At 42.2% G+C, this 27,543-nt stretch overlaps 1 protein-coding gene across 4 annotated transcripts in view; it reads left to right on the top strand.

The window, feature by feature from the left end:
- ABCC2 (ATP binding cassette subfamily C member 2) overlaps positions 1-27,543 on the top strand; it is a 70,971-nt gene that overhangs the window by 9,761 nt on the left and 33,667 nt on the right. For 3 of the 4 annotated variants that reach the window (XM_081247583.1, XM_081247584.1, XM_081247582.1), the window contains exons 3-17: positions 591-716; positions 2,297-2,431; positions 2,639-2,746; positions 3,158-3,213; positions 4,413-4,647; positions 6,630-6,793; positions 7,618-7,795; positions 10,829-11,083; positions 12,135-12,200; positions 14,162-14,299; positions 14,835-14,981; positions 16,146-16,230; positions 16,942-17,008; positions 18,487-18,613; positions 20,118-20,294. In XM_081247583.1, coding sequence (XP_081103709.1) covers positions 591-716; positions 2,297-2,431; positions 2,639-2,746; positions 3,158-3,213; positions 4,413-4,647; positions 6,630-6,793; positions 7,618-7,795; positions 10,829-11,083; positions 12,135-12,200; positions 14,162-14,299; positions 14,835-14,981; positions 16,146-16,230; positions 16,942-17,008; positions 18,487-18,613; positions 20,118-20,294 — 2,064 coding nt within the window. Of the gene's footprint in view, positions 1-590; positions 717-2,296; positions 2,432-2,638; positions 2,747-3,157; positions 3,214-4,412; positions 4,648-6,629; positions 6,794-7,617; positions 7,796-10,828; positions 11,084-12,134; positions 12,201-14,161; positions 14,300-14,834; positions 14,982-16,145; positions 16,231-16,941; positions 17,009-18,486; positions 18,614-20,117; positions 20,295-27,543 lie in introns of those variants that run through there. The other variant, XM_081247585.1, reaches the window with a different exon arrangement.

The raw sequence follows: 27,543 nt of genomic DNA, 5'->3' as shown, positions 1-27,543 counted from the left end.
TACAATATTATATAAGTTACAGATGTACATACAGTGATTCACAATTTTAAAGGTGAATACTCCATTTATAGTTATTATAAAATATTAGCTATATTCCCCATGTTGTACAATATATCCTTGTAGCTTATTTTATACTTAATAGTTTGTTCCTCTTAATCCCCTACCCTTATATTGCCCCTTCCCTCTCCCCACTGGTAACCAACTCATCTGTTCTCTGTGAGTCTGCTTCGTTTTTGATAACAAAAAGAATATAATATAAATATAAATTCTCTAGTTTGTTATATTTTTTAGATTCTACATATATGTCCTTCTCTGACTTATTTCACTAAGCATAATGCCCTCCAGGTCTATCCATGTTGCTGCAAATGGCAAAATTTCATTCTTTATTATGGCTGAGTAGTATTCAATTGTGCGTGTGCGTGTGTGTGTGTGTGTGTGTATCACATCTTCTTTATCCATTCATCTGTTGATGGACACTTAGGTTGCTTCCATATCTTGCACTACCTACCATTTTTATCATCCATTACTGGGAACCATTCTATTCTTAAGAGTGATGTCTTCCTAACAGTGTTTTTTTTTTGCCTTCTCAGGTGCTTGTTGGGTTTCTTCTTATTCTGGCAGCCATAGATCTGGCCCTTGCACTCACAGAAGACACTGGACAAGCCACAGTCCCTGCCGTTAGATATACCAATCCAAGCCTCTACCTGGGCACATGGGTGAGGCCCATCATCACTTCTATCCTGTTTATCTTCTCTCTACTCATAGCCATCCTGCTGAAATTTGCTCTTGGGGAATGAAATAAAGTCCAATTTCATCTACCTTTTTCAAGGGACCTATGATGAAGCAAAGCTTGGTTGTAATAGGGTGAAACCAATTTTAGCTTTTCATTTGCTTTTAAACACTACTTTTAATGCCTTCTTCCTAAGGTAAGTATTAGCTTTAATGATTAACATGTGTAACTTATGCCCTTGTATCTTGCCATCTAAGGATCACAGATGAAATCCAAGTTTCTTGATGTAAAAGAATTTTCTACATGCTGTAAACATTATTTTTAAATTGATTGGTGACTCTAATCAATGGATCACTGAGTCTAGACTTGTTTGTGTAAATTTGATGACAGAAACTTATGTCTCTCCTACAGGCAGCGTTTTTTGTGGGGGGAGGGAGAGCTGTATAGTGTTTAAAAAAACAATTGAATTCATTACCATCATTTTATTTTATTTATTTATTTTTTACTTTTGGCCGTGTCGAGCAGCTTGTGGGATCATAGTTCCCCAACCAGGGATCAAACTCAGGCCCCCAGCAGTGAAAGTGCCAAGTCCTAACCACTGGACCGCCAGGGAATTCCCGTTACCATCATTTTGAAAGAGGAACATACAACCTAATTATTTTGATTCCTAAACTTTCTTGAAAAATCAGAATGCCTGGCAACTTTGGGCCGACATTCCCACAGGGCAGTGGTCAGCTAGGACTGAGTAGCAGTTGGTTGCATTAGACCAGGTATGTGCTCAATACTGTCCTCCACCCTCACTTCACTCAGTAACATGCTCTGCTTGGCCCCTGTAAGGACTTCATTTTGTCACCGTTGTTATAAAACAGAGAAGAGTCTAGACAGCGGTGCACTGGAGCCAGCTCACGGAGCTGACTGCGCCTCTCTTCCCAATCCTGCGTTTGGTGACATCATGTTGGAGATTGAAATCCACCACGGTGGGAGTATTTATACCATGGAAATTCACACATGCCACAAATCATGGCTTTGTTTTCAGAATGCCAGTTCACTAGCACAGCACTGGGTCTGGGAAAACAACATTTAATTAATTATAACTAAGTGAATAATGCGAGGCAAAGTTTTTTGTTGTTGCTAATTGCTTAGTCTAATATTATTAGAAAATATTGTGATACAGACACCTTGCACCTATTCAGCAGAATCTGCCTCCCCAACCTGATTACTGTAGTGACTGAAATTATTTTCTTGGGCCTTAGAAAGATTTTTCTGGCTCCCATCTGGCTTCCATTCAGATGCAGGTGGTGACCCTCTGCGTTCTTGTCTGACTCCCTCCCCAAGTGTGGTGAATAGAGATGGGATAGGGAAGGGAGTTCCAGAGAGAGCACTGGGGTCCTGAAAGAAAAAGTCGGATGGTATCAGGGAGGAAATGTACTATTTGGCATCACATTAGTTGCAACAATCTCCCCCTTCAGCCCCCGTTTCTTCCCCTGTTCTCTGACATCCTTCTTGCTTCTTGTCCTTGGTGTTAGTGACAATATTTTTCGAAACATGATGTGAATTTCTCTCTAGATCCTGGTTTTGCTGATCCAACACAGCAGGCGATGGTGTATACAGAAGGACTCTTGGTTCCTGTCCCTATTCTGGATTCTCTCAATACTCTGTAGCACTTTCCAGTTTCAGACTCTGATCCGGACACTCTTAAGGGTAAGGAGGAAAGAGATGGTGTTATGAGGAGGTACCGCTGGGCAACTTCTAAGTTGGAGTAAATGACATAAGGTAAATTGAGTTGCAGGGTAGGATTGTATTTAGGGGATTTGATAATAGATTTTAATCACAAGCATTGATACATAGGGGCTGTTTAGACTTAATTCAGATAAAAGGCTCATTTTCTTTGTCCTCTCCCCCCCATAGGGCAGCAGTTCTAATCTGGCCTACTCCTGCGTGTTCTTCATCTGCTATGCATTCCAGATCCTGGTCCTGATCCTTTCAGCATTTTCAGAAAAAAATGACTCATCAAAAGTGAGACTCTAAATATGACCACTTCATATATTATTTAATTGGATGGTATCTTGACAGATGTAACTTTGAGATGTCTAGGTCTCATGAAGGTCCCACAAGCCCAGAATATAGTAGTATAGTTCATTTTGTGATGTAAGGAAACAAAGTGACTAGAATTTGGAAACACTTTTATATTGACCCACCAAGCTTCAGCATAGACAGTTAATTCATACATCTATGCCAAAAAGTCTGGTTATCATTCTACTGGTGACCTTAGGGTCTCCAAACAAACACGCTGACCAGCCTACTTCAGTGTCATATCTAGTTTCTAGCACAGCATCATATTTAGAAAACTCAGCGTCTGATTTTAGAGTTCCATAGAATTCCTGTTTCTAATTGATTTACTGTCTGATTTTTGTGTGTGTCTTGCAGCATCCTTCAACCACAGCTTCATTTCTGAGTAGCATCACCTTTAGTTGGTATGACAGGTAGGAAATACCTGGAGTGTGGCTTGTCTATATCCCTCCCCCCTCACTCTCCTGAAAGTGGTGGAAATCTTAATTTTAGAAGTGCCTGCCATGGCTTCCATTTCTCCTCTACTTAGAGTCAGAGAATGTTAAAACATCCAGATCAGTTTACTGCAGTCCCTTCACTGGGCAGATGGGGAAGCTGAGGAGAGGAAGGAGGGGGATGTGCTCTTGGTAGCCTGGGGAGTTCCATGAAAAAAAAGGAGAGGAGGAAAAGGAGGCAGTAGGACAGGAAGAGGGAAATTTGGGGGCAAGGAGTGCGGCACAGACTCGGGTAAGGGATGAAATAGCTGTCCCGGGCTTCCAGAGGGTCTGGAGCAGCCATCCTTGGCCTTTGTAGTTCCATGGACCCCTTTGGCAGCCTGGTAACACCCATGAACCCCTTCTCAGATGATGTTTTAAGTGTGTACAATAAAAGACATGGGATTATAAAGGGAAACAAATATATTGAAATGTAGTTACCAAATTTGTGATATAGTAATACATGTGCTTCTTTATTAATGCATTAAATATCAAGACCTAATGCTAGCTGGGTTTAATAGTTTCAAAGCAGTGATGAGTGTAAATGAGCCATGAAAACATCTGTGACTTTTGTTACCTGGTAACAAAGGTACAAGTACTCTGTTTTAGAACTGTGGTGGGTTGACTACATTCATATTAGAAGGAAAGGCTAAATTTCAGTTAGAAGCGAATAAAAGTAAAGATGTAATTTATTTTCCATCCATGTTCTCAAATCCCAGGTTGAGGAGCCCTGATCTAGAGAGAGAGAGTATTATAGGTGGCCTCCAGGTCTGCTCAGTTCCTTAAGGGCACCGTGGAGGCTCCTCAGGGAGATGCCAGGGCAGCAGAGAGGCAGCCAGTGTTTGAGAAGGAAGGAACAGGATCGGGGGAGGTGATGCTCTTTTGGCTCTCAATTCAGTAGGACTCCTTCCCCTTCTCTTGTTTTCTCCCACCTTCCATCACCCCCACCCACTCCCTTTTCTGCTCTCCCCACTCCTCTTTCAAGTTCCAAGAGCTAGGAACTGGGCTAGTAGAGCAAGGGAGAAGCCCCATTCTTCTATCCCTCCATCCTGGGACTGGATGGTTTTGACAGAGGCAGCGAGGAGACAGCCTCTGGCCCCACCCGCAGGGCCTCAGCCTGTGGGTCACTCTTATTCCAGCACCGTTCTGAAAGGCTTCAAGAAACCTCTGACGCTCGAAGATATCTGGGATATTGATGAAGAGACTAAAACAAAGACACTAGTCAGCAGGTTTGAAAAGTACATGGCAGGAGAGCTGCAGAAGGCCAGGCAGGCATTCCAGAAACGGCAGCAGAAGAACACCCAGCGGAACCCTGGAGCCAGGCTGCATGGTTTGGACAAGAACCAGAGTCAAAGCCAAGATGTCCTTGTCCTGGTAACTTTCCCATGAGTGTCTGTCCGAATGTGCTGTCTGTCTTAGGCAAGAGGACACCAATGTCCTGGTGAATCTGTCCTTACATTTTGACAGCACTCTATACTTTACAGTGCATTTTATATTATTAGTAATATTCACAATACTAATAGTACCTTAGTACTATATGGATACATGGGAGTATAATGTAGTACTGATCTCTCTCCTTTGGGGTATATTTGAAATTTTCCACAATAAAATGTTTTTTAAAATAGAAAAATAAAAGAATACCTTAGCATTACTAGAATCTGCACGTCGGTGGGATTTAGCATTAGCAGCTAATTTATTTTTTTATTCACTTGAAAATATTTATTGAGTACCACTGTGTGTCAGAGACCATTCTGGGCACAGGTATAAGGATCAGCCTGAAAGAGTCCTCACCTTTAGCGAGCTGGAAAATAAATAATAAACAAATACATACATTACTCTGAAAGAGTAGTAAGTGCTATTAAGAAAACATGTTAATGTATCTGGGGTGAAGTGCTTCCTTAGACAGATTAACAGGAGAGGCTTCTCAGAGGAGATGATATTTGGGCAAAGATCCAAGCGATGAAAAGAGCCCATCAGAAGGAAGCGTATTTCACTCAGAGGCGCAGGAGGGGGAAGCTGAGTGGGGAACATGGTTGGCTTGTTTGGAGAAGAGAAAGAGGATGTGAGAGCGTGGAGAGAGAGCCTGAGTGAGGGGTGAGGTGAGCTCAGGGAAAGGGGCAGGGACTAAGTGGTGTAGACCCTCATGGGCCATGGTGAGGAGTCTGGATTTTATTTTAACTCTGATGGAAAGCCGGTGGAAAGTTTTGAGCAGAGGAGTAATGCAATCAGATTGACATTTTTAAAAGCCCACTGAAGCAGCTGCCAGGAGAACGGATGGTTGGGAGGCAAAAGTGGAAGCTGGCAAGCAGGTTGAGGCAGTTGTTCAGGCAAGAGACCGATCAGATGGGATCCCAGTGAGAGAAATTACAAGAGGATGTCACTGAGGCTGAGAAGCTGGAACTGGGGGCCTGGTGGGGACTCCTGAGACAGGAAAAGGAAGAGGCGGGAGAGTGGGTGGTGATATCCCATGTAGTAGATTCCCGGGGTCGCTGAAACAAAGCACCATGAACCGTGTGGCTTAAAACAACAGAAATGTATTGTCTCACAACTCAGGAGGCCAGAAGTCTGAAATCAAAGCATCGGCAGGGCCATGCTCCCTCTAAAACCTGTAGGGAAGAAACCTTCCTTGCCTCTTCTACCTTCTGGGTTTTACCAGCAGTCCTTGGTGTTCCTTGGGTTGTGGATGTTTTCACTCCACTCTCTGCCTCTGTCATCATGTGGCCTCTTCCCCCATGTCTGTGTCTCTTCTTACAAGGACACCAGTCATATTGGAGTAGGACCCATTCCATGACACACTCTAATGACCTCATCTTAACTTGATTACATCTGCAAAGGCCCTATTTCCAAACAAGGGCACGTTCTAAGGCACTGGGGGTTAGGACTTCAACATAACTTTTCAGGGGATTCTATTCAACCCATAACATCCCACAATAACCGTGAGCAAGAAGAGAATGAAAAGGCTTTTAAGCATCCGAAATATATATATATATATATATATATATATATATATATATATATATATATATATATAAAAATCATGCCCGTGCCCTTCCCTCCCACGATGCCCCACAGTCCCCCAGTCGGAGGCTGTTCTTTGTTTTTACATGGTATTCTCACCAGGTTTGTTGCCTGTTTTCCTAATCCAAAATAGATCCGAAGTATCAGTTAGGAGGGGGAGAGGGGAACAGCGATAGCAGCTAAAAGGGTGAATGGGACCAGGCAGTGGAGAGAAGACCGAAACCTGTACAAAGAAGGCAGCAGGGCTCAGGGGCTAACACTTGGGAACTGTTCAGTAAAGACAAAGTCTTACACCACACAGCTCTGCAAGCACTGATGTTGTTTGGTTTTGTACCCAGGAAGAAACTAAAAAGAATAAAAAGAAGTCTGAGACCACAAAAGACTTTCCCAAGTCCTGGTTGGTGAAAGCCCTCTTCAAAACTTTCTACGTCATCCTCCTGAAATCATTCCTGCTGAAGCTGGTGTATGACATCCTTGTGTTTCTGAATCCTCAGCTGCTGAAGTGAGTCCCCAGGCCCTGGGTTGTCCTTTCAGGGCCTCCTCTGCCACTCTGCTTTTTGCCCCTTGTATATGCAGGCAGGAGGCTATTATTAAGTTTCCATTTTTTTAAATGCTCATAATTTTCTTCAACCTTACAGCATTGTGTTCATGAAAAGCACAAGGCATTTTTCAAGATCTAAAATGATCTGAAAAATCACTTAGATCCTTTAGCCTCCCTCTTTTCCATGTCCTTCTCCTCATAGGAAGCCAGATGCTTCTTAGGGGTGCTTTCTTCTTAAACAGAACTGCTGTGAGCTGAGTCATGTCCAAAACGTGGGCCTCATACCCCAGGAGAGGCTTGTACATAGTCTCTGTAACCTCATTGCTCCAGTCAGGCATTCAGTGGGTGGTTTGGGTTAATCATGACAGGACTTCAGTCTGCCAGGATCTATGGAATGAACTATCCTCCAGGGGAAACCCTTCTAACTCACGCTGGATACATGTCCTAATTCCTTTCCAGGAATCAATCAGCTTGCTACATAACAGCCTCTTTTACCAGAGGGTAGGGAAAGAGAGCATCAAAGAAAACACTGCAGTGGCAGCTTTGTGGAGCACACGTTATCCCGTCTCACGGTCATGGGTCGTCAACCCTTAGCCCTTGCTGCTCATCTCCAAAAAAGGCAAGAGCGCTGGCATGGCTGTGGAGCTCAGTCTTCCAAGAGCATTGAACAATTCTGGTCACTTTTGTTACCAACAGGGGAGGATAGCGTAGCTGGCTGTGCACAAGGAGGGTGAAGAGCCCTCGGAGGCTTGATGGGCACCACTTACTTGGTTTTGCTCTGGCAGATTGCTGATCTCCTTTGCAAATGACCATGATATATATCTGTGGACTGGGTATCTCTATTCAATCCTCTTCTTCGCCGTGGCCTTCATCCAGTCTGTCTGCCTTCAGTATTACTTTAAACTGTGCTTTATGCTGGGCATGAAAGTACGGACCACCATCATGGCTTCTGTATATAAGAAGGTAAGTGGAATATGCCAGGCATCACCAAAGAAAATCCTCTTTGTAAACATGAGCATTTCTTCCAAGATTGAGGAAAATTTGGTGGAAATGATAACTGACCTCAACACTGGATTTTGGCTAAACATACAGCCTTCTTTAGATATTTCTTTGGAGACGAAAATGAAAAGTGTGTGTACAGACATAGAGCGTCTGTGTGTGGGGGGTGAGGTGCACTCCAGGGAAAAGCTGGCAAGCTGTTCTCTGTCCGGGATCTGCCTTTCAGCTTTGAAGGCTTGCATGCCATCCCTCTCTTCCTTCCTCTCTCCACAAGGTGACAACACCTTGGGACAGAATGTAAAGTCAGAAAAGAAGCTGGCCAAGGGCAGACTCTTAAAATCACCAACGTTTAAACCAAATACTGCATGAAACTTGGCTCATAAGACCTGGTGTGTCCATCTCAAATCACAATTTTGCCATAGACTAGAACGCTCTGTGAACCAGGACTCCATCTCCCCGGACTGACTTTTGCCTAGCGACTTCTTTTTCTCAGTCTTGAATAACGACCAACACTTCCTCTGCCTGATTCCTTTTTTGGATTTGTAAATACCTCACACTTGTTACTAAGCTCTGCAGACTTGGGAGCTATTCCATTTCCTTAAGATGATTTTGCCCATCTTCCCTCTGACACGTTGCTTTTAATATTTAACTTTCTCAGAGCAACTTTATTTCCCTCTGTCCTAGACACCAAGGTGAATTCTCATTTTTTCCCTTAAGAAATGAAAGTAGAGTCAAGTATATCTCAATTTAAAAAATAAAAAGAAATGAAAATAGTGACTACAAGCCTGAGGAGAAAATTCATCCATTAGAAGATGATAATTTTTATAGGTCAGAACGTCAGTCGGTTGCCTTTTCTTCCTCTTTTTCATCCACAACTGGAGTGTTCCATCATAGTGATTTCTCTGTTACAGTTCCTGATTTTATCCTTTGCTTTCCTCTCTTAAAACTCCAGTGTGTCTTTTGTCTTTCCTGAGTAGATGTTGACTCATCGAGAGACCCAGAGAGGTGATCCAAATGTCTTTAGATCAGAAGTCTGGTCAAGTTCTTTGAACTCACAGATACCCTCACACTGGAATTTGTCTTCACCCAAATTAAAATTTTAATCCCCTTATTCCTTCTGGAGATACTGTATTTCTGCTGGTTTGCAGGATATGAGGTCACTAACCAGGCTGTCTCAGACATTTCTATGAATGTACACTTTTACAGTTGTGATGATTCATTTCCACTACTTTGATTCTTAATATTGATATATTCCAGGTTTTGCAACTGTTACAATCCATAAGGAATGTGTAAAATAGAGCCCTTAATGAGACCTTCATTCAAATAAATATTGCCACTAAAATAGAATTTTTTAAAAAGATTTTGTTTGATGTGGACCATTTTTAAAGTCTTTGTTGAATTTGTTACAGTATTGCTTCTGTTTTATGTTTTGTTTTTTTGGCCCCAAGGCATGTGGGATCTTAGCTCCCTGACCAGGGATTGAACCTGCACCCCGGGCATTGGAAGGCGGAGTCTTAACCACTGGACCACCAGGGAAGTCCCTAAAATAGAATTTAAAATTGACTAATTTTATATGTTTAGATTATGCTTCATTTATGAAACATTATGAAGCATTTTTTACATCCATTATCAATTCTTAGCCCTGGGAAGTAACTGCATTACCCCTATTTTACAGAGAAGTGGGGCTTAGATCATTTCAGTGCCTAGAATCCCATAGACAGGACCTGCCTCTAGACAAGGGCTATTGGGACTAAATTAATGACTTTTCCACTTTACAAAGATTTATTGAAAAAAGAAAAGTATAGTGATTACCTTGAAGGGTAATTAGATGTTACTTTTTGTTTTTGTTTTTCAATACCAAAGGGGAGGCATAGCAGTGAAATGATGTCTCTAGAACCTTGGTAGCCTAATATTTTAGGAAATTTCCTTCTTTTTACTATACAACCAAGAATCCTGATATATTCTAAAGACTTTATTGATGGATTAAGATGACAGTAGAGCTTCTAGGAGGAGGAGGAAGGTGATCTCTAGGGCCACTCATAGCCCATACACTGCCTTGTGGGAATTAGAAGAAGGCTTTCATTCCTCTGGAAAGATGTAGCCCACACCAGAGGGTGGCTTGGTGAGCGTAGTACAAGCTGGTTTCATGCAGCCACCCCCCACCCCCCAGCCTCTTGTCTGGGAGCATTTGTACAAGGCACTGCTGTAAGTGACAGACTGTGTGTCTCAGCCTTCTGATCTCTCTAACATGAGAACAAGAGGCTCATGCTGCAAGATTCAGGCATCTAGATATTGCCCTCAAATTCCTGACAATAAGTCATTTTGCTTCCAGTGTGTGAACCCCGCAGCTTTCCTCACCATTCTAAGATCTCTGTCCTCCTTGGGAATGGTTGCAACATCCTCACAGTATGGCTCCAAATAACATTGCCACATTAAAGTCTGCAAGGCAAGAATGAATATGTGCTTCTTCCTTTCATCCCTCCATTCCTTCCATCCTTCAGTATTTGATTTCCCTACTGTGTGCATGTCAAAGCGGTAGTGAATTGGACAGATGTAGCCCTTGTCCTTACAGAGCTTACAACTGGTGGAGAAATAGAAAAACAAAATTACACAGTGCAGTGTGGTGAATGTAAGGGCAGAGGGGTGTTAGGGGCATACACAGGAGAAACATCTAAACTAAACTTGGGAGTCAGGGAAGTCTTCTGAGAAGTTCCATCTAAGTTGACACTAAGAGATAAATAGGACTTTTCTGAGCAAAAAAAGTGTGTGTGGAGGAACAGATGTTGGGGAAGGTAGGAATAGCAGGAAAGAGTGGTCAAGAATGAGAGAACGCTGTGTGTAAGATTTAGTGACAAGAAGATCACAGCTCCTTGGAAAAGTTGTGTCCATATGGAGCCCATCCTTCTACTGTCTTTCACTTCCTTCCTGAATTTCCCCTCTCACTCCCCAGTATCCTTGGCCCTGTCCAGGTGTCCCAATTCCAATCTTTGTTTTCAGGCGCTGACTCTATCCAACCAGGCCAGGAAGCAGTACACCATTGGAGAAACGGTGAACCTGATGTCTGTGGATGCCCAGAAACTCATGGACGTGACCAGCTTCATCCACCTGCTGTGGTCAAACGTTCTACAGATTTCCTTGTCCATCTACTTCCTGTGGGCAGAGTTGGGGCCCTCAGTCTTAGCAGGTGTCGGGGTGATGGTGCTCCTAATCCCAATTAATGGGGTAATTGCCACCAAGAATAGGGCTATTCAGGTAAAGAAACAGTCACTGGGGACATGTTTATGTTCTTCAAAGTCTAAAGTCTTTTACTTCCTCTATTCTGACTTGTGATTGGAGTTTGAGCAACGCAAAGCTGGTAGAAGACTTGCCACTGTCCCAGATGAACTTGGCTTTATCTTCTCTTTTCATCTTCTGACCACTCTTAGGGTTTATATACTCTGTCTTGATTCATATTCCTCATTGGAAAGAGAAGAGCCACCCAGGGACCCTGCATATAACTCTTACACCCTGCTCCACTGGGCTGTTCTTAGCACAGTGATTATTGGCCCTGTTTCTCCATCATAGCAATGCAAACCAACCACACAGAGCGGTCACATGAGCGACCCAAACTTTAGGCCTAAATCCTGGCAACCAACCCTGCTACCACCAGGCAGCAGGGCTCCACGTGGACAGTTGTTAGCTAGGCCAGCAATCATATTTTGGATGGGTGAACTCAATGGTGTATGTCATTTTGTCCTTCATTTGTTTTGCATTCAGTTAATTGAAAATATTTAAAAAATATTGTTTGTATATCCTATTTTGGGGGGAACACAGCAGCAAATTAGACAAGGCTCTTGCTCTTGTGGAACTCAGGTTCTACTTGGGGTGGAGATTCAGGCCATAAACAAGTAAAAGCAAAGAAGGAAAATGTCAGTTATGATAAGTACTATGCAGAGAATTAAACAGGGTGATATGCTAGTGAGTGGGTGGGTGGCAGTTTTAGATTAGGGGATCAGGAAAGACCTCTGTGAGGAGGGGACATTGAGCTGAGCTCTGGACAGCAACAACCTGAATGTGAAGGAGGAAGCCATGGAAAAAACAACCTAGGAGGAGGGCACAGTCAGGCCAAGGCTGTTCGGGTTCAGAAAGAAGGTGGGTGTGGCAGGGGCGGGGAGGCAAGGAGAGTGGGAGAGACACAGCCCATCACTGGGCACCACAAGTTCTCACCAAGTGACAGCCACAGCACCACTGAGATTTAGTATCTGCAGCAAATCTGGACCCTCTCACATGGAAGTGTGTTCTGTGTTTCACTTTTTCCTGGCAGGTTCAAAATATGAAGTATAAAGACAAACGTTTAAAGATCATGAATGAGGTTCTCAGTGGGATCAAGGTGAGTAGCTGGGTGTAGGTGACTCTCTGGGCACAATGACAGCAACAGTGGGTTCTTGGGCTTAACAAACCTGCTAGAGGTTGTGGACTTCTGCTTCTGGGCCTGTGATGTGTCCCGTGACTTCTGATTCATTAACCCAGAAGTCTCCTGTTTCTTCCCCTGGTACTCCTCTCAGGACCTCTTTTGATCATGATTTCTATTTAATTATGTTAAATGGCTTGTTTTGTTTTTGTATTTTACTGTAGAGATGGTCAAATGTGCACAAAAGTAAAGATAATGGTTTAATGAAGCCCCATGGATTTATCATCCAGCTCCAGCAATTATCAGCATGACCTAACTTGTTTCATATATATTCCCACTCCCCACTTCATGCCCTGCTAGATTATTTAAAATCAAATCTCAGATATTTTGTCATTTCATTTGTAAATACTGGGTATGTATTTCTAAAATAAGAACTTCATTTTTTAACATAACCACAATACCAATAGCATACCTGAAAAAAAAAAAGAACAGTCCTTTGATACCATTAAATTTCCCCAATTACCTCATATATGTCTTTTTAATTTAATTTTATTTTACCATTGGTTAGTTTGAATAAGGATCCAAAAACTGCCCACACATGGCAATTAGTTGATAGTGCTTTTAATCTACAGTAGTCATTTGGTCATTTTAGAGAAAACAAGTTGTCTTGTTCCAATGTTTCTTGTAAATTGGTGGTTAGATCTAGAGGCTTGAGTATAGTTTGGCTTGTTTGTTTTTTGTGTTTGTTTGTTTGGGGTGGGGTTGAGGGGCAAGGATACTTTCAGAGAGTGCTTGCTTCCTAACTTAGCGATGATGAGTGTTTATGGGGTCCAGGCGTTGTCAGCCTGACTCATCCCTTATTGTGTTTCCTGCTTGTTCTTTCACCCAGAGCAGTGATTTGTGGCCCTGGAAGCACATTTCAATCCCCTGGGAAGTTTGTAAACCCACTGAGGCTTGGGGCCTACTTCAAACCATTTTAATTGGACTCTCTGGGGGTGAGGCTCAGGCATATAGGTGTGTGTGTGTGTGTGTAATTTTTTTTAAAGCTCGCTAAGTGATTCTAATATGCAGCCAAGGTTGAAAACCACTGTCATAAAAGTTTTAGCAGCCACTGATGATCACTGCCTTGTTCTATTATTTCATTAGTAGTTGCAAAATGGTGATGTTTTAATTCCATTATTCCTTTGGCATTGCTTAGCTGGAATTGTGTAATGAAGAATGATCTTTAATCACCTAGTTGGTTACCCTAAAATAAAGTTTGTACAGGATAGGCAGGATAAATACAAGCTTCTTTCCTCTATTTACTAGTTTTCAAAATAATGCATTTTCATCCTTCAAAGGTGACCAATAAATTCTTTTTTAATATATACATTGTTTTTGAATTCATGGACTTTAATATTACCCTAAACTTCTTGAAAATGAAAAAGAGGCCCCTTTGAACATCCTGATATTTCTCCACACAGAGCTCTATATGTCTTCTTGCCAATGTAGCAAAATGAAAGCATAGACCTGGTTTCGGGTCTCAGCTCTACCACTCGCTAGGGTGGTGGCTTTGGGCAAGTTACTTAGTCTCTCTCAACCTGTTTCCTTATTGTTAAAATGGATGCAGTAATTCTGTTAGAGTAGGTGGCTACCTCTTCCTGGTTTTCCCAGAACTTTCTGGGTTTAGCACTGAAAGCCCCATATCCTGGGCAACCTTTAATCCCAGGCAAAGTGGGACAGTTGGTCACACTTAGGACTAAGTAAGATAATGTATATAAAACGTTGTATACCTAGTAAGTTGTCAACAAATACAAGTTACCTTTCTGTAATCACACTTTATAATCTGAATTTCTACTTCCCCAATTTTGGGGAGCATATCCTAAAACATGGGTGGATGTTATGCACCTGATGTCCTTTTGGGGCAACGGTGTAAGCTGTGCTCTTTTCTATCCCATTAGATCCTGAAATATTTTGCCTGGGAACCTTCATTCCAAAACCAAGTCCACGACCTTCGTAAGAAAGAACTCAGGAACCTGCTGACATTTGGGCAGTTGCAGTCTGTGATGATATTTCTCTTATACTTAACTCCGGTGCTGGTGAGTGACAGGAGTCGGTGGGCTGGGTCAGCTTCCTGGAGAAGAAGGTCTGTTTAGATAGACTGCCCGCACCTGTAGGCCTGACCCTGAAATCCAGGGGCTCATCAAGTCCTCATGCTGCTATTCCTACCTCATGTCCCCAAATCTAGTTTCACCCTTGTGCACAATTTGGTGGTCTTGTTGCCCAGAGCAAGTTTCCAGGGGGTTCAGCATGAATGTGGTATCCAGGCATGGTCTGCGTGGGAAGGCTTCTTATCTTCTTGGGGAGGCCACGTGGGTCTGTAGCGGAAGGAACACTGATAACAGGAGCCAGGAGACTCGAGCTCTGGTCCCAGCAATGCCATTAGTTGACTTTATGACCTCAGGCAATATATTTCCTCCTCTTCTGGGCTCAGGCTTCTCATCTGTAACATGGGAGGGTTGAGATAATCCCTAAGACTCCTTCAACTCTGGTACAGTACTGTGTTCCTGAGACACAGAACAAGGCTGCTTGATCCCTTTTAGGAATAAATCACAGATGGCTTTGCTTTTCCAGGTGTCTGTGATCACATTTTCTGTTTACGTCCTGGTGGACAGCAATAATATTCTGGATGCAGAAAAGGCCTTCACCTCCATCACCCTCTTCAATATCCTGCGCTTCCCCATGAGCATGCTTCCCATGATGGTCTCCTCCATGCTCCAGGTGGGTAGGAACTCTCACTGCTAACTGATTAGCTCTGGTTAAAAGCCTTGGAGTCCAGAATGACTGGTCTGTCATATCTCATTTCTAGCTTCTGCTGGTGAACCTTCAATTAGAGAGATTTTTTTGGTGTCTGGAGACCAGAAGTTTGATTTAGTAAAATCACAAGCTCACTGAGCCCCAGTTTTTCTGACTATAAACTGAGGATAATCATCTCAGTCTCATCCATCTCCTTGGGAGGTATTTATGTAGCATTAGGGAAATATGGCACAAAAGGAGAGGAAAGACTTCTCTTTGGATGAAGCCACATACATGGTGGTAAAACCAAATGCAATCTGGGAGCCTCAAGCTGTCAGAAAATGGGCCATAGGGAGTGTTTGGGTCCTGAAAACTGAGCACAGTCACTGAGATAGACCAGGTACTAGACCTCAGGAGGACGTGCACGGGGCAGGTGGCAGACTGGTGAGGCAGCCAGGATGACAAAGTGTGGCGACCTGCATTCATCCTGGAGGTAGCTGGCTTCAGACAGCTCAGGCCATAGGAAGGACTGGGGTTTAGGAAAAGACCTCTCCCGGTACTGGAGGGTGTTAAGGAAGGCTGATAGATTCGGCTGATAACGAAATAACATGCTCTTTTTAGATTCAGATAGTTTATCGCCTAGAGAGCAAAAGCAGGATCAGCAGAGGTGACAGCTCCCTGCATAACAAAGGGGCCCGATGACCACGGCATGTGGGCAGTGAGGCACTGTATGGGTCATGGACTCAGTTAAAGGAGAACATGCCACGGGCCCAGTTACCAGAATCAGACAGAAGTTTTGTCTCGGAAGAAGGCAGAAGACAGTTTCTGGAACTAGGTCCAAAGAGAGAAGTAGAATTGACCCCCCCCCCACTCACCACAGTGAGTTTTCTGAGGGGCTGAAATAGAGCATCTTAATTTCCCTCTGTTCAGAGTGGGCTGGCCCCCAGGGCTGAGGTGTGGCTGAATCACGCTGGGGAGGGGGGCCGAGGGTTGGGGGGCCAGAGGTTCCAGGTGTGGCAAATAGCAAATCATGGGCAAGAAGCCTGGCAGGTTGACTATCTGCTTCCACATTCAAGGCTGATGACGAAGTCAAACTCCTCTACTTGTGCTTGTCATTGAGGTTTTTTTATCCTTTATGTCCTTCTCTAGGCCAGTGTTTCCGTAGAACGGCTAGAAAAATATTTGGGAGGGGATGACTTGGACACATCTGCCATTCGACATGACTGCAATTTTGGTAAGTGAATTTGGAAGTTGCATCCCATATATATTCACAGTGCTGGCACCAGTACTTTGCAGCAAGAAACTGATGGAAAGGGAAAGCTAGGGGACTTACCTTGCACCTATATTTGCACAGTATGCGTACCGTTATTACTTAAATTATGCTTTCATTTAGAACAGATGGCTTAGCCAGATTGCCAAGCTAAGCTGGGGCAGCTATTCTGAGGATAAGCAGGGAATCCTGCAAAGGATCTAGAAAACAGAAGTCCGGATGGAGCCAAGCATGTGGAATTGGGAAGATAGGCTGGAGTGAAAGAACACACAAGTTCTAAAGGTTTAAGGATTGGGGGGCATCCATAGCCAGAAGGAGCAGTGGGTCTGGAATCCAGGGCAGGGAATGGCTGAGTTTATATTTGGAAGTGGAATTTATACAAGAGATTAGGCAACAGAGGGCCTGGGAATGTACCCAGACTGTCTGTAGATCAAGAATCTGGGCTACCAACAGGCTTGGGACTCCTAAGTAAAAAAAAGACATCGTATGCAGGCAACTCTCGGTCTCATCCCAGGAGCTTTCATTTGCCTCTTGTCAGCTCAGGAGTCAGCACCTGACAGAGGCAATCTTGGGCTCTGCTGGAGGAAGCAGTGAGGGACACCTGAAGGCTAAGAAAGGGCAGACAGACATGTGGGGACCTACATCTGACTTAAAGAGGGGACTTTTTCTCAACAGACAAAGCTGTGCAGTTTTCTGAGGCATCCTTTACCTGGGACCACGATTTGGAAGTCACAATCCAAGAGTGAGTTGCCTCCTTTGCCTCTTGCTGTTTTTTAGGATTCTCCTTGCCAGTCTTGTTATTGAAAAATTCCATGTAATATAATACATGGGGAAACGAGCTATGTGCATGTGTTCAGTTAGAGACTAGGGCAGGCTAAACTCCTGGAGGGATGAACTGACGGCAAAGATCCTGAGCCCCTGTCCCTGTAACTACATCTGCTACCCTGCTTTCCTACTGTGGGACAGTGCACATCCAGCTGAGAGCCTATGAAGACATTTATTCTCCAGACTGTGGATGGAGGTAGTGCAGGGTTGGCAGGTAGCCTAGGTCTCTGGGTATGGTAGTGGATACACACAAGAACCTGAGCTCAATTTAAGTTCATTTATTCACTTAAGAATAGTAATCAAGAAAAATCTGCCTTTCTTGCCCAGAGTGGTTGTTGGGAGCTGCCTCTATAATCAACTTCAGATCTGGAATTTTTCATCTACATAACCCATTCTCACATTCCCCTGCCTTAAGCCAACCCTTTCTTGCCACATTGCTGCGTGTAATGTGTTCCTTAAGCACTGCATGTACTGGTACACCCAACTCAGCCACTGAGCACAGCACCACAGAGTACAGCAGGAGCCCAAGCAGGCCAGATTTTTTCTTCACAACTGAGTATACCTGATCATCTCCCTGCTACAACCAGAACTTTCCACATTTCTCTCCTATTCCTAGATCCTTTAACGTGGACTCTGGAGCCTGTCCCAGCATGTGTCAGGCCAGAAGCCCCACCTCTGAACCCTCCCAACCTGAAAGCCTCACTTTGCAGAGAGCAGAGTGGACATAGCTCCCACTTCGTTAGTAGTATAAGTCTGGAAGGAGTCCAGCTCAAGGGGCAGGTTCAGAACGCCTGTGAACAAGTTCCCCATGTTCCTAATGTTCTAGGGACTCAAATAATAGGGCCAGAACAGAGAGGTTCCAGGAGCCTGGCCCAGTGTGGGCCCCTCCCCAGCCAGACTCAGCCAGATCTCCAGGGGGAGGGGAGCAGGGAATCTGTGCTTTCAGCAAGTGTTTTACTGAATGGTTATTCTCATTGAATGGCCAACTTGGGGATACATTAATCTGGTCCAACCCCATTAGTTTAGAAATGAGAGTCCAGGAGAAGTGACCCCCCCAAGATCACGCAGCTCGGCAGTGGCAGACTTGGGACTTGAAGCAATAGGGTCTTGTTCAGTGGTACCATGTTGGTTCTAAAATAATTTTTCCAGTGAAAACTCACATTTGGCACAAACAACTTATATATGAGGGCTTACTCTCAAAACTCTTAGAGCAGAAAAAAAAATCATTAGAGAAATACTTTGGAGTATTGTATATGCAAGACAAATTTTCCAATCTTAAGGGAAAATCTCCTAATAATCAGACTTCCTGTGGAGCGTCTGAGAAGTGGCTTGAACTTCTCCTGAATAACACCCCTCCACACACCCATCTCCTTCAAGTGCACTTCTCTCTTTCAGCGTGAACCTAGACATTATGCCAGGCCAACTGGTGGCTGTGCTGGGCACTGTGGGCTCTGGGAAATCCTCCTTGATGTCAGCCATGCTGGGAGAAATGGAAAATGTCCATGGGCACATCACAGTCAAGGTGAGAAGGAATGCCAAGGAGAAGACTTCTGACACTCAGATGTGCTCTCTTGGCGCTGCCTTCTCATTGGGAGAATGAACTAGAATCTGATAACTACTCCTGTCATGTTGCTGTAGGTGAGGTCGTGGAGACATCTGGGAGACTTGTAAATGGTAGATTCTTTGCCCCACCCCACATATATAATCATTTTCTGGGGTAGATTCTAAAAACCTGCATTTTTAATGAGCTCCCCAGGTGATTCTCATATGCATACTAAAGTTCGAAAACTTGAATAGAGATGTCTTCTATCAAAGTATAGGTAATTCTACTATATCTGTGTTTCTGAAAACCTCACGTTCTGCGAAACTGTACAATAAAAATAATAGACCTGGGGGAAAGAGTTGGAACAGATCATTAAAAACATATGTAACTTTGTAAACAGGGTAGCAACAAAAACAACAACAGCAATAACAATAAAAACAGTAGCACTGTAAAATCTCCACTGACAATTACACCCAGCTTCACAATTAGTTCTGGGCCTCTCACCTCTTCCTTTGAGAGCTGGGTGTTTGAGGGCACTTGCTTCCAGTGCGAAAACATGACATAGAGTATAGATGTCGTCAATTATAACTTTTTTAAATAGAGAGGAAATGTTTTCATGGCATCTCCATCAGTACTCTCAGCTTCCCCAGAGAGCTAAATTTAGGGGAAATTATAGGTATCTGGAATCATTTAACCAGCCACTACTCACACCAAAAAGAGGCATGTCTATAGATTTTTAGCTTTTCTTAAGATCTTCATATATTGCTAAGCCTTTCTTCTTAATTATAAGAAAGCTTGCCCCTAATTGCTTTACACTGACATGCTTGGAAAAATTTTAAGAACCAACACTTCTTCCACATTATACTGACATTATTCCCTGATTTACTGATTACTAATGAGATAATTTGCATTAAATAAACATGCAGTATAGCAGAGCAGACTCTACAGATTGAACTCTGCCTCCTAACTCCTTTCAGGAAGCTTTTTCTTGCTAACTCATAACTGAGTTTGTCCTCAAACACAGGCATTTATCAGTCTCCATCTCTCATTTGACACGATCTGTTTCGTGCATCAGCCTGGAACCCAAATTTCAATCTCTTAGTTCTTGCTTCCTAAGATGTTGTCTATACCATTCCCCCATCAGTGTTGGCCCTCTGTTGGTCCTAGTAAACTCTCTGGGGTCTGACTAAAACCCTGTTCTAGAAGCAGCACGTGCAGTCATCTTCCATTTTGGGGATCATGGCTAGAGAGTGATAGTCCAAAAAAGGAGACTTTAAATGATGCATAGGATATTGAATCTTTCTCCCTGGATGGTGCAATAAATACATGCACCTTTATAAATATCAATTGCTCGGTCAGCCTGACATACATTTTTTAAAAATCTACATTCCATTTGTTCCTCCCAACTCCTGCCACCCCCTCCTTCAACACTGCATTTCCAGAGGAACAAAACTGTCATATGGTCTGACCCTTCCCATCCTAGGGCACTGTAGCCTATGTCCCGCAGCAGTCCTGGATCCAGAATGGCACTATAAAGGACAACATCCTTTTTGGGTCGGAGTTGGATGAAAAGAAATACCAGCAAGTTCTGGAGGCCTGTGCTCTCTTCCCCGACTTGGAAGTGCTGCCTGGGGGAGACCTGGCTGAGATTGGAGAGAAGGTACTTGGGACACCAAAGGGCCTTGAAGGGTGAAGAAATAGTGAAGGAAAAGAGTAAGGGTGGTGAAGAAGTACATGACAGTAAAATAGTTGATCAATTTTGATGGTCAAGCCTGGAACAAACACCAGGAAACATGAGTTTGCACAATATTTTGTGCAAATAACTCAGAAATTTAAAATTTTGTACCTAGAAGCAAATATAGGAACTGTGTAATCTAAAGGAGAGATGACGAGGCTAGGACCTGAGAGGTTAACTAAGAAGCAGCTGACCCAAATTTGACCTCACAGGTGGAGGGCCAGAGGCAGACCAGAGCCTAGTTGTCCTGACTCTACTTCTGTATACCATTGAGGACCAGAGTATTGTTCTAATATCTGCTTTGAACACACAGACATTTAGAGTATATTATTTTCTCATGTCAAATGCCTTTCTTAAAAATTAATTTTTAATGACTGTTTTGAATTATATGAATATAGTATAATTTGTTTAGAAATCCCTGATTACTACATATTTGGGATGTTTTTATACTCTTTCCCCATTACTAAACATGAATATAGTAGTTTTTTGGGGAAAGATCTTGAGATGTTAGAAGACTAGTGAAGATATAGCTCTAGAATGATTTTGTTCATTAATTCAGCATATTTTTATTGAGTACCTACTATGTGCCACACACTATTTTAAGTGCTGGAGTTACATCCACGAACAGACAAAAATCTACCCTGATATAGCTCTACATTCTCATGAGGAGGAAGCAACAACAAGAAAATAAGTAAATTATATGATATAAAATGGTAAGTTGTCCATGCTTTTAATTATTGGGCCTAAAGTTATTTATTTGAATCAAAGATATTTATTTGTATAAAGGAACTTGTGTTACTGAACTGCACTTGGGTCTGGCTGCCCACCACACAGCACAGCCAATCTACTGACGTTGGGTTGTGGTGAAGGAAAGTACAGTGTTTATTGCAGGGCCCAGCAAGGAGAATGGTCAGCTCATGCTCAAAAGACCCAAACTCCTCAATGGCTTTCAGGGAATGTTTTTTTTATTATTATTATTTTAAAATATTTATTTATTTATTGGCTGTGTTGGGTGTTAGTTGTGGCACGCGTGATCTTTCGTTGTGGCGCGTGTGCAGGCTTCTCTCTAGTTGTGGCACGTGGGCTCCAGAGCATATGAGCTCTGTAATTGTGGCACATGGGCGCTTTAGTTGTGGCACGTGGGTTTAGTTCCCCTGCAGCATGTGGGATCTTAGTTCCCCAACCAGGGATCGAACTGGTGTCCCCTGCATTGCAATAGAGACTTTTTTTTCTTTTAACATCTTTATTGCAGTATAATTGCTTTACAATGGTGTGTTACTTTCTGCTTCATAACAAAGAGAATCAGCTATACATATACATATATCCCTGTATCTCCTCCCTCGTGCATCACCCTCCCACCCTCCCTATCCCAGCCCTCTAGGTGGTCACAAAGCACTGAGCTGATGTGCGTGTTTCCTACTAGCTATCTATTTTACATTTGGTAGTGTATATATGTCCATACCACTCTCTAACTTCGTCCCAGCTTACCTTCGCCCTCCCTGTATCCTCAAGTTCATTCTCTCTGTCTGCATCTTTATTCCTATCCTGCCCCTACGTTCTTCAGAACCATTTGTTTTAGATACCATATATATGTGTTACCATACGGTATTTGTTTTTCTCTTTCTGACTTACTTCACACTGTATGACAAACTCTAGGTCCATCCACCTCACTACAAATAACTCAATTTCATTTTTTTATGGCTGAGTAATATTCCATTGTATATATGTGCCACATCTTCTTTATCCATTCATCTGTCGATGGACACTTAGGTTGCTTCCACGTCCTGGCTATTGTAAATAGAGCTGCAATGAACACTGTGGTACATGACTCTTTTTGAATTATGGTTTTCTCAGGGTATATGTCCAGTAGTGGGATTCCTGGGTCGTATGGTAGTTCTATTTTTAGTTTTTTAGGAACCTCCATACTGTTCTCCATAGTGGTTGTATCAATTTACATTTGCACCAACAGTGCAAGAGGGTTCCCTTTTCTCCACACCCTCTACGGCATTTATTGTTTGTAGATTTTTTTTCTTTTTTTTTTAACATCTTTATTGGAGTATAATTGCTTTACAATGGTGTTTTAGTTACTGTTTCATAACAAAGTGAATCAGTTATACATATACATATGTTCCCATATCGCTTCCCTCTTGCATCTCCTTCCTTCCCACCCTCTCTATCCCCCCCTCTAGGTGGTCACAAAGCACCGAGCTGATCTCCCTGTGCTATGTGGCTACTTCCCACTAGCTATCTATTTTACGTTTGGTAGTGTATATATGTCCATGCCACTCTCTCACTTTGTCACAGCTTATCCTTCCCCTCCCCATATCATCAAGTCCGTTTTCTAGTAGGTCTGTGTCTTTATTCCTGTCTTACCCCTAGGTTCTTCATGACATTTTTTTTCTTAGATTCCATATATATGTGTTAGCATACGGTATGTGTCTTTCTCTTTCTGACTTAATTCACTCTGTATGACAGACTCTAGGTCCATCCACCTCACTACAAATAACTCAATTTCATTTCTTTTTATGGCTGAGTAATATTCCATTTTATATATGCACCACATCTTCTTTATTCATTCATCCGATGATGGACACTTAGGTTGCTTCCATCTCCTGGCTATTGTAAATAGAGCTGCAATGAACATTTTGGAACATGACTCTTTTTGAACTATGGTTTTCTCAGGGTATATGCCCAGTAGTGGGATTGCTGGGTCATATGGTAGTTCTATTTTTAGTCTTTTAAGGAACCTCCATACTGTTCTCCATAGTGGCTGTACCAATTCACATTCCCACCAGCAGTGCAAGAGTGTTCCCTTTTCTCCACACCCTCTCCAACATTTATTGTTTCTAGATTTTTTGAGGATGGCCATTCTGACCTGTGTGAGATATCTCATTGTAGTTTTTTTTTTTTACTTTCTGCTTTATAACAAAGTGAATCAGTTATACATATACACATGTTCCCATATCCCTTCCCTCTTGCGTCTCCCTCCCTCCCACCCTCCCTATCCCATCGCTCCAGGAGGTCACAAAACACCGAGCTGATCTCCCTGTGCTCTGCGGCTGCTTCCCACTAGCTATCTACCTTACGTTTGGTAGTGTATATATGTCCATGCCTCTCTCTCACTTTGTCACAGCTTACTCTGCCCCCTCCCCATACCCTCAAATCCATTCTCTAGTAGGTCTGTGTCTTTATTTCTGTCTTACCCCTAGGTTCTTCATGACATTTTTTTTCTTAAATTCCATATATATGTGTTAGCATACAGTATTTGTCTTTCTCTTTCTGACTTACTTCACTCTGTATGACAGACTCTAGGTCCATCCACCTCATTACAAATAGCTGAATTTCGTTTCTTTTTATGGCTGAGTAATATTCCATTGTATTTATGTGCCACATCTTCTTTATCCATTCATCTGACGATGGACCCTTAGGTTGTTTCCATCTCCTGGCTATTGTAAATAGAGCTGCAATGAACATTTTGGTACATGACTCTTTTTGAATTATGGTTTTCTCAGGGCATATGCCCAGTAGTGGGATTGCTGGGTCGTATGGTAGTTCTATTTGTAGTTTTTTAAAGGAATCTCCATACTGTTCTCCATAGTGTCTGTACCAATTCACATTCCCACCAGCAGTGCAAGAGTGTTCCCTTTTCTCCACACCCTCTCCAGCATTTATTGTTTCTAGATTTTTATTTATTTATTTATTTTTTGCGGTACGTGGGCCTCTCACTGCTGTGGCCTCTCCCGTTGCGGACCACGGGCTCCGGACACGCAGGCTCAGCAGCCATGGTTCATGGGCCCAGCCGCTCTGTGGCATGTGGGATCCTCCCAGAACAGGACACGCACCTGCGTCCCCTGCATCGGCAGGCAGACTCTCAACCACTGCGCCACCAGGGAAGTCCCTAGATTTTTTGATGATGGCCATTCTGATCAGTGTGAGATGATATCTCTTTGTAGTTTTAATTTGAATTTCTCTTAATGATTAGTGATGTTGAGCATTCTTTCATGTGTTTGTTGGCAATCTGTATATCTTCTTTGGAGAAATATCTATCTAGGTCTTCTGCCCACTTTTGGATTGGGTTGTTTGTTTTTTTGTTATTGAGCTGCATGTGCTGCTTGTAAATTTTGGAGATTTATCCTTTGTCAGTTGCTTCATTTTCAAATATTTTCTCGCATTCTGAGGGTTGTCTTTTGGTCTTGTTTATGGTTTCCTTTCTGTGCAAAAGCTTTTAAGTTTCATTAGGTCCGATTTGTTTATTTATGTTTTTATTTCCATTTCTCTAGGAGGTGGGTCAAAAAGGATCTTGCTGTGATTTATGTCATAGAGTGTTCTGCCTATGTTTTCCTCTAAGAGTGTGATAGTCTCTGGCCTTACATTTAGGTCTTTAATCCATTTTTTTAATGTTTAATTTTTTATTAAGAATTTATTTTATACACACTCATCCGTATGTTAATTTTTTTTCTTTTTGTCAGTGTGGCATTTACTTTTAACAAAGGGATTTGCAATTCAAAGCAATTCAATGTTTCATTTGAAAAATCCTTTGCCAAGTAGAAAATCTCATCATTTTAATATTTAGTCCTATGAACTATTAGTTCATAGGAGATATTAATATATTTGGGCAAATTAGAGTGGTGACAATGAAGATTATACTTTCATTTTCCAAATAGGAAAGTTTTTCTTTTTTTTTTTTTTTAAGTTAATGCTAACAATTTTAATTTGTATCTTTTTTTTTTTTTAGTTTCTGCTTTATAACAAAGTGAATCAGTCATACATATACATCTGTTCCCACATCCCTTCCCTCATGCATCTCCCTCCCTCCCACCCTCCCCATCCCACCCCTCCAGGCGGTCACAAAGCACCGAGCTGATCTCCCTGTGCTCTGCGGCTGCTTCCCACTATCTATCTACCTTACATTTGGTAGTGTATATATGTCCATGCCTCTCTTTCGCTTTGTCACAGCTTACCCTTCCCCCTCCCCATAACCTCAAGTCCATTCTCAAGTAGGTCTGTGTCTTTATTCCCGTTTTACCCCTAGGTTCTTCATGACATTTTTTTTTAAATTCCATATATATGTGTTAGCATACGGTATTTGTCTTTCTCTCTCTGACTTACTTCACTCTGTATGACAGACTCTAGGTCTATCCACCTCATTATAAATAGCTCAGTTTCGTTTCTTTTTATGGCTGAGTAATATTCCATTGTATATATGTGCCACATCTTCTTTATCCATTCATCCGATGATGGACACTTAGGTTATTTCCATCTCCTGGCTATTGTGAATAGAGCTGCAATGAACATTTTGGTACATGTCTCTTTTTGAATTATGGTTTTCTCAGGGTATATGCCTAGTAGTGGGATTGCTGGGTCATATGGTAGTTCTATTTTTAGTTTTTTAAGGAACCTCCATACCGTTCTCCATAGTGGCTGTACCAATTCACATTCCCACCAGCAGTGCAAGAGTGTTCCCTTTTCTCCACACCCTCTCCAGCATTTATTGTTTCTAGATTTCTTGATGATGGCCATTCTGACTGGTGTGAGATGATATCTCATTGTAGTTTTGATTTGCATTTCTCTAATGATTAATGATGTTGAGCATTCTTTCATGTGTTTGTTGGCAGTCTGTATATCTTCTTTGGAGAAATGCCTATTTAAGTCTTCTGCCCATTTTTGGATTGGCTTGTTTGTTTTTTTGCTATTGAGCTGCATGGGCTGCTTATAAATTTTGGAGATTAATCCTTTGTCAGTTGCTTCATTTGCAAATATTTTCTCCCATTCTGAGGGTTGTCTTTTGGTCTTGTTTATGGTTTCCTTTGCTGTGCAAAAGCTTTGAAGTTTCATTAGGTCCCATTTGTTTATCTTTGTTTTTATTTCCATTTCTCTAGGAGGTGGGTCCGAAAGGATCTTGCTGTGATTTATGTCAGAGACTGTTCTGCCTATATTTTCCTCTAAGAGTTTGATAGTTTCTGGCCTTACATTTAGGTCTTTAATCCATTTTGAGCTTATTTTTGTGTATGGTGTTAGGGAATGATCTAATCTCATACTTTTACATGTCCCTGTCCAGTTTTCCCAGCACCACTTACTGAAGAGACTGTCCTTTCTCCACTGTACATTCCTGCCTCCTTTATCAAAGATAAGTTGACCATATGTGCGTGGGTTTATCTCTGGGCTTTCTATCCTGTTCCATTGATCTATCTTTCTGTTTTTGTGCCAGTACCACACTGTCTTGATTACTGTAGCTTTGTAGTATAGTCTGAAGTCAGGGAGGCTGATTCCTCCAGCTCCGTTTTTCGTTCTCAAGATTGCTTTGGCTATTCGGGGTCTTTTGTTTTTCCAAACAAATTGTGAAATTTTTTGTTCTAGTTCTGTGAAAAATGCCAGTGGTAGTTTGATAGGGATTGCATTGAATCTGTAGATTGCTTTGGGTAGTAGAGTCATTTTCACAATGTTGATTCTTCCAATCCAAGAACATGGTATATCTCTCCATCTGTTTGTATCATCTTTAATTTCTTTCATCAGTGTCTTATAGATTTCTGCATGCAGGTGTTTTGTCTCCTTAAGTAGGTTTATTCCTAGATATTTTATTCTTTTTGTTCCAATGGTAAATGGGAGTGTTTCCTTAATTTCTCTTTCTGATTTTTCATCATTAGTGTATAGGAATGCCAGAGAGTTTTGTGCATTAATTTTGCATCCTGCTACTTTACGAAATTCAGTGATTAGCTCTAGTAGTTTTCTGGTAGCATCTTTAGCATTCTCTATGTATAGTATCATGTCATCTGTAAACAGTGACAGCTTTACTTCTCCTTTTCTGATTTGGATTCCTTTTATTTCCTTTTTTTCTCTGATTGCTGTGGCTAAAACTTCCAAAACTATGTTGAGTAAGAGTGGTGAGAGTGGGCAACCTTGTCTTGTTCCTGATCTTAGTGGAAATGATTGCAGTTTTTCACCATTGAGCACGATGTTGGCTGTGGGCTTGTCATATATGGCCTTTATTATGTTGAGGAAAGTTCCCTCTATGCCTACTTTCTGCAGGGTTTTTATCATAAATGGGTGTTGAATTTTGTCAAAAGCCTTCTCTGCGTCGATTGAGATGATCATATGGTTTCTCTCCTTCAATTTGTTAATATAGTGTATCACGTTGATTGATTTGCGTATATTGAAGAATCCTTGTATTTCTGGC

Source organism: Mesoplodon bidens, assembly GCF_964165515.1.
Source record: "Mesoplodon bidens genome assembly, chromosome: 1".
NCBI classification, from domain to species: Eukaryota; Metazoa; Chordata; class Mammalia; order Artiodactyla; family Ziphiidae; genus Mesoplodon; species Mesoplodon bidens.
This window is presented reverse-complemented; position numbering and strand designations above follow the sequence as displayed.